General features: G+C 36.3%; 2 protein-coding genes and 1 pseudogene across 2 annotated transcripts; all 3 read right to left on the minus strand.

The window, feature by feature from the left end:
• Nucleotides 1–3,057: 3,057 nt before the first annotated feature.
• Nucleotides 3,058–6,020, minus strand: LOC127075120 (uncharacterized; annotated as a pseudogene).
• An 812-nt stretch (nt 6,021–6,832) lies between these two features.
• Nucleotides 6,833–9,409, minus strand: LOC127075119 (putative pentatricopeptide repeat-containing protein At3g25970). The gene has a single exon (XM_051016566.1). It carries the CDS (start codon nt 9,088–9,090, stop codon nt 7,024–7,026), a length of 2,067 nt encoding a protein of 688 aa, XP_050872523.1. The 5' UTR covers nt 9,091–9,409; the 3' UTR covers nt 6,833–7,023.
• Nucleotides 9,410–9,899: 490 nt separating this feature from the next.
• LOC127137124 (uncharacterized) lies at nt 9,900–10,427 on the minus strand. The gene has a single exon (XM_051063609.1). The coding sequence runs from the start codon at nt 10,425–10,427 to the stop codon at nt 9,900–9,902; it is 528 nt and encodes a 175-aa protein (XP_050919566.1).
• Between the last annotated feature and the right edge of the window lie 2,208 nt (nt 10,428–12,635).

Below are 12,635 nucleotides of genomic sequence, written 5' to 3' on the forward strand. Positions count from 1 at the left end.
CATGGCTACTAACCAATTTGAATCACTCATGGCTTGATCCAAATCGATTAGTTCTGATTCAGCCATCATCATTACTTCTTCTATTAAGTCATTGTCTGCATCAATTGCTTGATATGGGAATCTATCATATCCAACTAGTCTTGTCGACTCAGTTCTTGCTCTAGTCGATCTCCTAAAATTTTGCTCAGGTGATTCTTCATTTTGATTGGTTGTGACTTCAGTTTGTTGGTCTTCATCAAGCACAATTGTGACTGTTTCTTTCTCCTGTTGAACTGACCCTTGACTTTAATCATACCCTTTGCTTTCATCTACAAGAACATCTCGACTGATCACAAGTTTATCATCATTTGGTGAATACATTTTGTATGCATCAGTCGAATGATAACCTATGAGCACCATAGTTGGACTCCGATCATCTAGTTTCTTCCTCAATTATTCAGGTACATGCCTGAAGCACGTTGATTCAAATACTCTAAGATGACTAAAATTTGACTTATGTCATGTCCAAGCCTCATAAGGTGTCTTATCAACTATCTTCTCTGTTGGACATCTGTTTAAAATGCATATTGTTGTCGAAGTTGCTTCACCCAAAATCTCTTTGGCACTTCTTTAGCTTTCAAAATGCTTCTAGTCATGTTCAATATACTTCTATTTCTTCTCTCATCTATACCATTATGTTGAGGTGTATAGGGTGTAATGACCTCATACTTTATACCTTCATCAGTGCAAAATCTTGCAAAATTTCTAGAGGTGTATTCACCACCACCATCTGTCCTTTGTTTCATTAACTTGCATCCACTTTGTTTCTTGACATGCAATTTAAATCTCTTGAACTGTGTGAATACCTGACTCTTACTTTCAATAAGATAAATCCATATATATTTAGTGAATTCATTTATGAAAGTTAAGAAATAGAAGTTACCTCCATTATACCTTACTTCAAAAGGTTCACACATGTGAGAGTGAACAAGCTCCAGTTTTTCTCTCAACTTCATAGACAAGTCATGTTTGAATGCCTTCCTAGCCTGCTTTTCTTTTCAGCATTCCTCACATACTTGACTTGGCTCTTTCACTTGAGGTAAGCCATACACCATCTTCTTTTGGTTGAGCATACCTAGACCTCTTAATTTTAGGTGTTCATACATGTGATGCCATAGCCAGTTCTTGTCTTCGACAGTAGTCGAAGCAAGACACTTGTGATCAGCCGTGTTGATCTCAATCTTGAAGGTTATGCTATCTGCCAATGGTGCCTTCAGGATCTTCCTTCCTTCACCATTATACACCTTCCTTCACCAACTTCATGTTATACCCTTTGGCAAGTAATTGACTTATGTTTATCAAGTTACTTGTCATTGAAGGTACATACAATATGTCAGTAATGTTGGATCTTCGACCATTCTTTCTAACCACAATGATGTTTCCTCTTCCTTGTGATGTAGCATGCCTTCCATCTACAAACTTGATAACTTTCTTGACTGATTCATCTAATTTGGTAAACCAATTTTTATTTCCAGTCATGTGGTTGATGCATCCTAAATCCATATAACACATGTTGGTTTGCTCATTGTTCGATTGAGTATTTTCCATAAGTGACATATCGTCAGAGCCGCTTTCTCCACCATGTGCATATTGAAGTTAAATTAACCTTAACTTTTATCTATGTAATATTTATTTTGAAGTTAAATTATGTTGTTTTTACATTATGTTGCCTTTGTTCTTGGTTGTTTCTGGTTAGAACTAACCGACCATATTCTGGAGTTACATCTCCAAAAATCCAACGAATATTGAACTAAGGTATGTTACGAAGATGCATCTCCAAATTAATCTTTTACGCGTACGGAGATGCATCTCCAAATCTACTTTTAATAAAATATGAGTTTTTCTATAATTTCAACTAAAATGTATGTGAAAAATGTGCGTTCAAAGATGCATCTTTGGACGCTAAGGCATTTCTGACTTTTTACAATGGTGTGAGAGCACCCATAAAAGTAAAAAGAACATTTTTCCTAAATTCAAATAATAAAAATACCTTATGAGTCATGTAGCTAAAAGAGAAATTAAAACCTTTGTGCACACAACATACACTATTTTTGTTAAGGATTTCTAATACAGTCGGATAAAATTAAAATATCATTATGCAAAAGTGTTTTGCACTTTAGTTGTCAATGTTTGGGGGTGCTGTTGATGTATTGCACTTTAGTGGCAAAAGTTAGAGATCTATAATCCAAAATTTTCAAACCAATTTGAACTTCACCCCCATCATATTTGTGCATACTTTTAACTTATCGATCAACTACTCATTGTAGGACTTGTTATTTCAATTAAAAAAAAGAAAACCATAGCAACCAAGACCAATTTTTTACAAGATTCAATACAATAGTGATAAACTGAAATTTACAGTTGTGAAAAATTACATAAGACCAAACAAGTGACTGTCATTGGCAGTGATTGAGAAGCAGGGAGCTGATAGTGTATAATGCTGTTAGTATAGCCTAGCATTGATTCTTAGCTGGACCTTGTGGTGGGAACTGAAAGCACATGCTTGCACATGTTTCTTGTTCTCAGGTTTCAAGTTTTTAGTACCATAGTTTCCCTTCTCGTTTAGGCCTGCCATTAAAATACAGTACACTCCAATGAGTCAAGTTCAACTTGGATTCCAATTACAGAAGAATATTATTATAATTATAATAATGCCCTATATCTAAAGTAAATTGAATTTTCCACCTCTTACATTTGATTTAAAGCCATGTTGCTTTGCCATTATTTGAGCCTTATGTGCCCAACAAATACTTGTGCCTTGGCCAGCCTTTCATCCCTTTTCTAGTATAACTACACATAGTAAACATTGTTATAATTAATAGTAGCTACAAATTGTTAAACAAGTGAAAATTTTTAGCCAAAATCAAGGTAGCACACAATGATTCTATTAAATTCATTGTCAATCCAACACTAAGTAGCATGTATTATGGAAAGTGTTGGTGATCTGTTGATAATGGTAACAAAATCCAACAGAAGTCAGAACAAAATGCAGATAGAATGTAAAGCATTGAAATAATATTAATAAAGCAAGATTCATATAAATATTTATGTCTGATTTGCTTGAAAATGGGTATATGAGCAATGGAAAAACCTATTGGTATATCAAAAACTTCATAACACTCGACTTGATCATCCTAATCATTAATTATTTAGTCATCCAATCAGAAGAAGATTTTTGGCTTATAAATAACCATTCGGCATAGAAGTAACTCTCCTATCGTTTTTTTTTTCTAAAGAACATATCATTTTTTCCCGACTCCAATAGGAAACTCAACACAAAGTAAAGGTCCAACGACTAAGTTTAATCTATGAATCCTTCACACCGACTTCACCTAAAACTTATATATGAAAATTATATTTCTTTGCATGATTTGAGAGCAATGGACATATTATTTAACCCCTCTACAAATATCACTCCACCCATTCAAAACTACCATTCAAAACTATCATACAGATCTTGGGGTAAGGACGTTGTAAGTAACGCCTCATTACTCATGTTAAATGATGCCAAATATGGCCAATCATATGTATCTCCCCACCCATGGCAAACTCCATTCATGTACACCTCAACACTTGTATCACAAGGAGACATAACGACGCTGAGATTTCTCCATTAGTCACTTTTTAAACTTATATCTCCCATATATGCTTAGGTCTCATTGGAACAACCATCGAATCACCTTCAAAGTCCATGTTTTGAAGAAGCTTTGTCTGCCGAATCACCTTGTAATCATAAGCAAATCCATGAAGAGTAACCAAAGCGGTGACATATGGTATGGAGTCAATGGGACTAGGAGGAATGACCTTAAATTTCCCAATAGTTGGGTTCCATAGCACTATTGTTGCATGGTCTTGATAGAGACAAAGAGTGAGATTAATACCTGATCCCAAAATACTAATCCTAATGTCATCAGCTTGAAATGGAGGCGGCCAATTTAACTTGACCTTATTCTCAAACATTTTACTAGAAAGCGAATACAATAAGCAATGATAGTTATCATTGTAAAGAGATGATGTTTAGATATGAAATTGTTATAGAACATCGTTGTCAAATTAAGGTTTTCAAACAAATGTTCATGATTTAAGTGCACAAGTAAATCGCTTAAGAGACTTTCGAGAAAGTTTTGACAAAATGGAGAAAGCAACATCATCATTTATATGATTACCAACCTTATCATCTAAAGAAGCCATAGATTTCTCTTACTCCTCAATGGTGATTAGATGAGAATACTCTAGTTGCTGTAAGTGAGCATATACAAACTACAAAGGATTTTTTTAAACAAATAGATAAACAGATGAATAAATCCGATGTACATTATTAACTAGCAGAAAGACGGACATTGCTTTTTTCTATTCTATTTTAATTTATATATATTTAATTATGCTTTATTTAGTAATATCTATTTTAATATAATTCGTTCATTTCACTTTTTTAATATCTATGTTATCAATTCTTCCAATATTCGTATTCTATGTTTTAAACTTGAATTTGAAAAAGGATTATGTTGTTAAGAGTAAATTTGTAAGGGGAAAATCTCTAAATTTGTCCAGAAAAACTGTCTGACCAAAATAAATAGTAGTTAGAAATAGCTAACTTTGGAGCTGCCTTTATATAATGGTATGGATTAACTAGTTGTTTGCTTTCCTACTAAAGCTATCAAGAATATGCATGAAGGGGTCTCAATTAGTGTGAGAATAAAGGGTGGAGCTACATAATATTTTCCGATAATAATAAGATTTTACCAATGATCAACTCTAAACTTTATCTTTTTTACTTTAGTTTTAGATGTATTTAAATAATACATCCAAGAGTCAGCACCGAGATTCATGCTTTTGTGCATATGATATAGTCCTATTTTGCGAGTCGGAAAATTAAATGGGAGGTTAGAGACTGGGATACAAGTCTTAGAAGTGTCTAACGAAGGAGAAATAATACAAGTTACATGGTTTAAATATCTTGGATCCTTAGTACAAGATGACGGAAAAATAGAAAGAGATGTAATCCGCATAATTCAAATTGGATGGTAGAAATGGAAGAGGATCTCAAGTGTTTTATGTGACACAAAGGTACCTCTCAAAGTGAAGGGGGGATTTTATCGTACATCCGTAGGACCGGCGATGTTGTATGGGATGCAATGTTGGGAGGTAAAGAACCAATATGAGAATAAAAATAAACGCAGTAGAGATGAGAATGTTGTGTTAGATGTGTAGTGAGACTAGACAAGATAGGATTAAGAATGATACGACTTGAGAGAGATGGGGTAGCACCTATAGTAAAAAAGATTGTGGAAATTCGGCTGAGGTGGTTTGGACATATAGATGTAGATTTTATAGTAAGAAGAATAGATGAGAATGATGATAGTCAAATCACTAGAGATAGAGAAAAATCTAGAAAAACTATTAGGAAAGGTATAGAGATTAATGAGTTGGATGGAGATGTGATATATGATAGAACATTATAGTGCCGTTTGATCTAGTGAGATAAGACTTTATTATATAGGTACCGAGAGAATCAATATATAATATCAATATTAGTTGTATAATATTAATAACTCCGATATCATGTCTATCCTAATTACTTAATATTCCTATAAGTAGAATATATCAACTCTCCCACTCAAGTTAAGTTGTAGCATATAAATCATTCACACCAAGTGTGACATATATAACTAATTCAAAGACCTCTCAAGTAACTAGTGAAAACTTCCAGCAATAAATCATTGGAACTTACGAAGCTAGTAGTGATCTTGCCTGATTCTGTCTTAATTAAAAGTTCAGAAAAGAGGGGACAATAAATAGAACAACTTTATAAAAAGAACACTGAATTATACAACAAAAGAATGAAAATTATCCTTTATATTTTACTCAATTGGCTGCCATATGTTTTGCATAGTTTTTTCGTGAGCTTCCCCCCATCCTTTTGTATAATAACGCTAAAAATTCTTAAGATTCAAATGTTGAATAATATCAGTGTTGGGAAAATGTCATACCAAGTTCAAGTGATGAGACTGTGTCAGAAGAACCTTTCACTCAGTAAGGAATTCTTTTGATGATTGTGTATTCATCTTCTTATCTGCAGCTTTCTGCAAAAAGAAATAGAGAAGGGAAAAATTCAAGAGCTGGTAACATATGAATTTCTACTTCTTGCATTGTACCTGTTTAGATTGTAATAAACAAACTTCGCCGGAATTGGAACCTATACAAGAGATAAGTTTTTTTTAAGCTTGAAGCAAATATGTTTTGCAGGTCACTGACTGGTATATGCAACTAGCAGCGAACTAAAGCCCCAATATTTGGCATAAATTTGTTCTTGTCTTCAAATAGTATCAGTTGACTTATGCCATAGTAATGATCAGATGTGTGCATATTCTGCTTGCATTAAAAAGTAAAACTAAAGGATATGAACAGAAGCATTTAGGAATAATTTCTTTCTAATTGGAAATTATTACTCTCGTTTGGTGATACTGCACATTTACTACTTCTCACCATTTCAAAGTAATATTATAAACATCATGGCATACCTCATTTCGAACCTGCTGGCAGGAACTCCTTCAGTCCTATATGGCAATCGCAGGTATTCAATATGCAAATAAAAGGGTAAACTTTATAACAAGAATAATCTTTTCTTTGAAAATGAAGCACAGGATAATTTCTCCCTTATGAAATAAATGTCGGCATCTTGTGAAGAGACATGGTGCACACCAGTTTTAAATTATGGCTGCAGTCATGGTTGCATTACATCGCAGAAAAAAGCAAACAAACATCGTCACAATTGCATCATGACATAGTCACAGAGAGCAAAAGACCTTTGCCTTGCAATATAAATTGTTGTAGAGTGCATTTTAAAAATATGGCACCATCTTCAAAATCTTCCAATCAAACAATAAAAAATACACTTTAATCATAAGAAATTTGATCATCATAATTCATAACCATCTAGTAAATCCAAACACTGCAGTAATATCCCCTTTAATAACGTATGACCTACAAATTATCAAACAACTTAGTCCCATCCTTCAATTGTAGTAGCAGTTTGTATATCTCCTCGCTCTGAGGGTGAGAGTGATCTTCAGCATTGAAAGCATGCACTTCATTTTTCACTTCTATCCAACTCCAACCAGGAACCTTTTTCACGAGTCTTTCTCGCATCAGCCTTTTTACACTAGCTTTTTCATTCCACATCTTCAGACGCCCATAAAGGTCCGAGAGCAGAACATAAGTGCTGTGATCCTCAGGCTCCAACTCTAGCAATGTTTTTGCCACATGACTTGCTAATTCAATATCACCACAACTTCTACAGGCACCTAATAAAGTCCTCAACACCATTACATCGGGTTCAAAAGGCATTGTTTCAACCAAAGCTTTTGCCTCTTCTAGATGCCCAGACCGACCATAGAGATCAACTGCACAAGCATAGTGCTCCATTCGCAGCGGAATACCAAAATCAGACTCCATAGATTGTATAATTTTCCGGCCTTCTTCTACGAGCCCAGTATGACTACATGCAGTGAGAACTGCGACAAACGTTATATGATCAGGTTTCATCTTCCTCTCTCTCATTAAGTTAAAGAGTTCAAGTGCAGTGTTTCCTTGTCCGTGTTGTGCATACCCAAAGATGATCGAGTTCCAAACAATTGCATTGTCATTGAAAGTTGTTTCAAAAGATTTTCTAGCATCTTCTATGACACCACATTTAGAATACATGAAGATCAATGAACTCCCGACATATTTATTTGTATCAAAGCCTACTTTAAGTGACAAAACATGAACCTGTTGACCTAGCTGCAGTGTTGCTAAATCTGAACAACATCTGATGACAGCGGAAAAAGTATAGTCATCAATTTCTACAAAAAGATATCTCATCTGCACAAACAACCTCAAGGCTTCCTCACTCCAACCAACCTGCACGTACCCTGCCAAAACAGAATTCCAAGTACAACAATCTTTAACATCCATGGAAAAGAAAATTTTCGATGCATCTTCCACGCCCCTATTATCAAATCCAAGATACATGGCAATCAAAGCATTAGAAACAGGCACAGAAACCTGAAGCCCTCTTTTAATCACCAACCCATGTAAAGATTCTCCACGGCTTGTGTGCTGTTTGACAAAACAATGACTGATTACCCCAGTATAACTATAATCATCAGGCTCAAACCCAAAACTCTGCATGTCAATGAAAACTTCAAACGCGAGATCTTCTTTCTTGTGAAGCAAGTAAGCCGCAAGCATGGAATTCCATGTAACTATATCACGACACATGGCAGCAGCGTCGAACATTCTCTCCGCATCTTGTAGACAATAGCACTCTGAGTACGCCATGATAAGGGCATTTGCGACAATGTTAAAATCGTCCAGCCCATGTTTCATAATTTTACAATGCAGCTGCATTACCAAACTGCAACACTCAACACTATCAAGCAACGTCAAAAGCGGAGCCACCGTGCCATCGTCAATCCCAACACCCTCCAACTCCTGACATCTCAGCAACCAAAACGCCATGTCAACATCACCAACTCGCGAATAACCAGCGATCAACGTGTTCCACGACACAAAATTGCACTCTGGCATATACCGAAACACAACCAATGCATCATCAACTCTGCCACACTTGGCATACATATCAAGAAGTGCACTCCCTGAAAACACATTCTCATTAAACCTCATCTTAATCATAACCGAATGTATCTGCTTCCCAAGATCAAGGCTACAAGCTCGAGCAACGCCTTTGAGAATGCTCCCAAATGTGTGGCTGTCAATTATGTGACCGGAGATTCTCATATTGTTGAGGAGCTTCCATGTATAATCCAGGTCCCCGGTGTTTGCGTAACCTGAAATGATTGCATTCCATGATACAGTATCTCTGTGAGGCATTTCGTCGAACAGTTGATGAGCAAGGGGAAGTTCTGAACATTTTGAATATGTTGTTATGAGGTTGTTGGCTGCGTAGAGGTCTACTATGGAACCTGACTTGATTGCTAGACAATGGGTTGCTTTCAGAGAAGGCAGTGTAATGGGTGAATTTCGAATAAGGGATTGCAGTCTCTGCATTCATTCGTGAGCATGTGTTTTCCAATGCAAATGATTTTATTCGGCTAAATGAAAATTGATTCAAACAACAGAGTTGATAGTGGTGCTTACTAACTGACTAGGAAGTGGGAATGGAGAGAAAGAAAATTGTGTTTTTCAGTCAAAGGAGAGAATGACGTTTACGATCAACAAAAATGTTGGGGAAAAAATCTAATAAACTAAAGAAAATGGTCTTCGACTGCTCTATTAATATTTCAATGTTGTTCTTCCTTGTTTATGTAAACTTTTTTTAATTTGGTCCCTAAGCATGTGTAATTTAACGGTCTAAACTAGATCTCGATTCCTAACTTTTAAGGCCTGAATTCCAAAATTTTAAAAATAAGAGATTTATTAATGCTATTCATGTTTTTTAAATATCATTCAAAAATACTTAAATGTTTTTAAATTTTGGAGATGATCTCCGGACGTATCAATTTTTGATTGATTATAAAAACATTTTGGAGATGCATATACAAAATAATATCGGAGATGCATCTCCGGAACATATCAGAATAACATGTTATGAGCATTATGTAACATCTTATGTGACGAGATTTAAATCATACAATCGATATACAAACAATGATGTACATAAATTTAGATAATTCAAAAATATCATATATATAAATGAAAGACCAATAAATGGCACAAAAAAGTCGAGAACAAAGATAAAGTAGCATGATGTCAAAATAGAATATAATCCATAATATTACAACTATATATTAATGCATTATTGTGTATGCCGGACTACATCGCATCTACCTCCTATTTCTCCTCTGCCTTCTCGACCATCAATCTCTCTCCATCCTCTGGTGTTGTCTCCAGTACATCAATGCCCTTTGTGCCTTCGTCATGATGGCATCTAGGACATGTCTCACATTAGACCCATCAGGAAAGATACTTTTGTCAATGCCTACATGCACAATCCCCATAATGCGACGGTATCTAGGCAATACATCCTTAGCATGATCTAATTGTGTTTGCTCCTCCTCTAGTATCTCCTGATGAGCTGGCCTAGGTGGGTCTCCTAGAGAAGCCTGCACCATATATGGATGTGACACCCTGAAGAACTCTTTGATGTACCCGTCCACGTGGCTCCAGTCGCTAGGGGCTATGATACTTTGTGCCTCCTTCGGTGCCAGGTGACTCTCATAATCATCAAACATGTCATCCATTTGTGTATGTGTCAAAGCAGGAGGAGTAGAGACAACAGGGTGTATGGGAATGGTCTTAGTGCAATCGAACTGCCGCATGACGCGCTCTGGCAGATGAGGAGCAGTGAGACGTGATCCGCAAGCCAACCATCCAGAGTATAACATTATCTCGTCAAATGGTCATGTCTCACGGTGATTGACATAGTTGTTAAAGTGCATGTCCTCGGCAACCAAGCAGTCAAGATACACTTTGAACGGCTCAGTCACCCCATTCCCTCTGAGCAAGGCAAATGCAATAGCGCGTCACATATCCTTAGAGTAAGTTGGTACACTCACCCAACGAGAGATGCACGGAAAGTGCTGGAGGATCCAAGCCTGAAAAATTTGGAACACACGAATCATAAGTAATGGCGTTGTAAAAATGAAATGAAAACAATACAAAAATATTAAAAGACCAATAAATATTACCATCAATAGTATGATGTTGCATGTGACATGCTTCGTCTTCCACCTACAGCCCTTTGGTAACTTCGAGTACAAGTAGATCAAACAAGTGGTCCCCTAGTTGTACTCATGGATCCGCTCGAAATCCTGGAAGTACCGTAGGTAAACGACATTTGTATAAGGGACACTCTTGTCCATAAAAGTCGTAGTGTCAACCAAATATAGCAAGTAAGATCTCATAGCATGCGCTCTATGGAGCCCCGCCTGCTCGTTATCACCTGTAGCCTAATGTGCTCTTTACAGATTCTTTGTATATACCTTTTTCAGGTATTCAAATCTAGCATGTTCCCCCTGGTCCTATCCAACTCTGCCTTCGCCTCCCCTGGGTCAGTCCCTAGATAGTCTACCATCATCTCGAGTGCCTTGTCTTTGGTAATCCTCCCACTATTTACGAGTCTCCCCCTAATCGGAAGATGTAGCAAACATGAGACATCGTCAAATGTGATAGACATCTAACCAAGCGGGAGATGAAATCACGATGTCTCTGAGTGTCATCTCTGTTGGTGTAAGCCCTAAAGGCCAATACTTTTGGTACTTGCATCTGTGAGCAAATTCTTTACTTTGAATAAGTTTTGAATGATAGCAAATTGTGTGATCATTGTCCAATTGTTTTGTGCATTATTTCACATGTTTCAATTGTGTTTTTAGCCTATACTATTGTTTCATGTCTATACATAAAGATCCACATTGATACAACTCTTCAAAGAACTCATAAAAACTGTTTTGTGTCGGTATGTATCGATACATGTTCATATGCATCGATCCATAAATGTGTTTTAAATCACAAAACGTTTTTGCTTCAGTATGTATCGATCCATACGAGTCTTGTATCGATACATGCTTAGTTAAAATGCTCTATGTATCGATACATACGAGTTTCGTATCGATACATGCTTAGTTAAAATGCTCTATGTATCGATACATACGAGCTTTGTATCGATACATGCTTACATTAATTCTCTAAAATTAATCAAAGCTACAGTATGTATCGATGCATAACCTCTTGTATCAATACATAATTCTGTTTTGTCTACTAACAGCTTCTGTCTTTCACATATAAGAAGTATTTTGACAGCAAAGCAAAAGGAACGAATTCAGAAGAGAAAAACAGTTGAACACAAATCAAAGGAGTGTGTAGCAGCAATTGTTTGAGCAGTTAGAAACCTGAAAGAGACTTCATCTTCTTCATCTTCTCAATCTCTTTTCTTCAAGAACATCAACACATAATAATTCTTGTTCTTTGGATTAAAGGATCAACGAGATAACATTCAGTGGAACGATCAAGGATCTAGTTGAGGTGTTCAGTGGAACGATCGAGGATCTAGCTGAGTTGAAGGTTGAAGGGGGTTTCGAGGAAAAACCAACTGGTTTGTCCTTCAAGAACTGGAGTGTTCTTGCGGGTTTGTTAGTCACGTTTGCATAACAGATTCAGCCATAGCGTAAGGTTTGGAAATTGGGTAATTTCGCAAACAGGTCGTGGAACCGGTGAATTGTTTGCAATTTCTTGCAGGAAATTCTTGATTGAGCTCAGATCAAGTGGAGGTTTTATACAAGAAGAAGATCTTGGGATTTAGATTTCTGTCTGTGTATTGTAACCTTGTATCAACGAATTCGGCATTATTGATAATTACAGTTCTCAATTTCATTTGAAATTGAGAGGGAGACGTACCCACACGCGAGGACGACAGTGGGGAACTTCCTTACCAAATCTCTGCGTATCGTATTCTTTCCTTATCTCTCTTTACGTTTTCAACAGCTTTGTGATTTCAGTTGGTGTGTTGTGGCTGTACATTTAGTGATACAATAGTGGCAAGAAAACTTCTTTATCTAAACTCCATCATTGTTCATCATTGATCACATACACACCAA

This window comes from Lathyrus oleraceus, chromosome 4 (assembly GCF_024323335.1).
Source record: "Lathyrus oleraceus cultivar Zhongwan6 chromosome 4, CAAS_Psat_ZW6_1.0, whole genome shotgun sequence".
Classification (NCBI taxonomy): Eukaryota; Viridiplantae; Streptophyta; class Magnoliopsida; order Fabales; family Fabaceae; genus Lathyrus; species Lathyrus oleraceus.

What these genes read in the sequence shown, in the direction of transcription:
- LOC127075119 (XM_051016566.1), bottom strand. Translation starts at nt 9,090, where the DNA reads ATGCAGAGACTGCAATCCCTTATTCGAAATTCACCCATTACACTGCCT.
- LOC127137124 (XM_051063609.1), bottom strand. Translation starts at nt 10,427, where the DNA reads ATGTTATACTCTGGATGGTTGGCTTGCGGATCACGTCTCACTGCTCCT.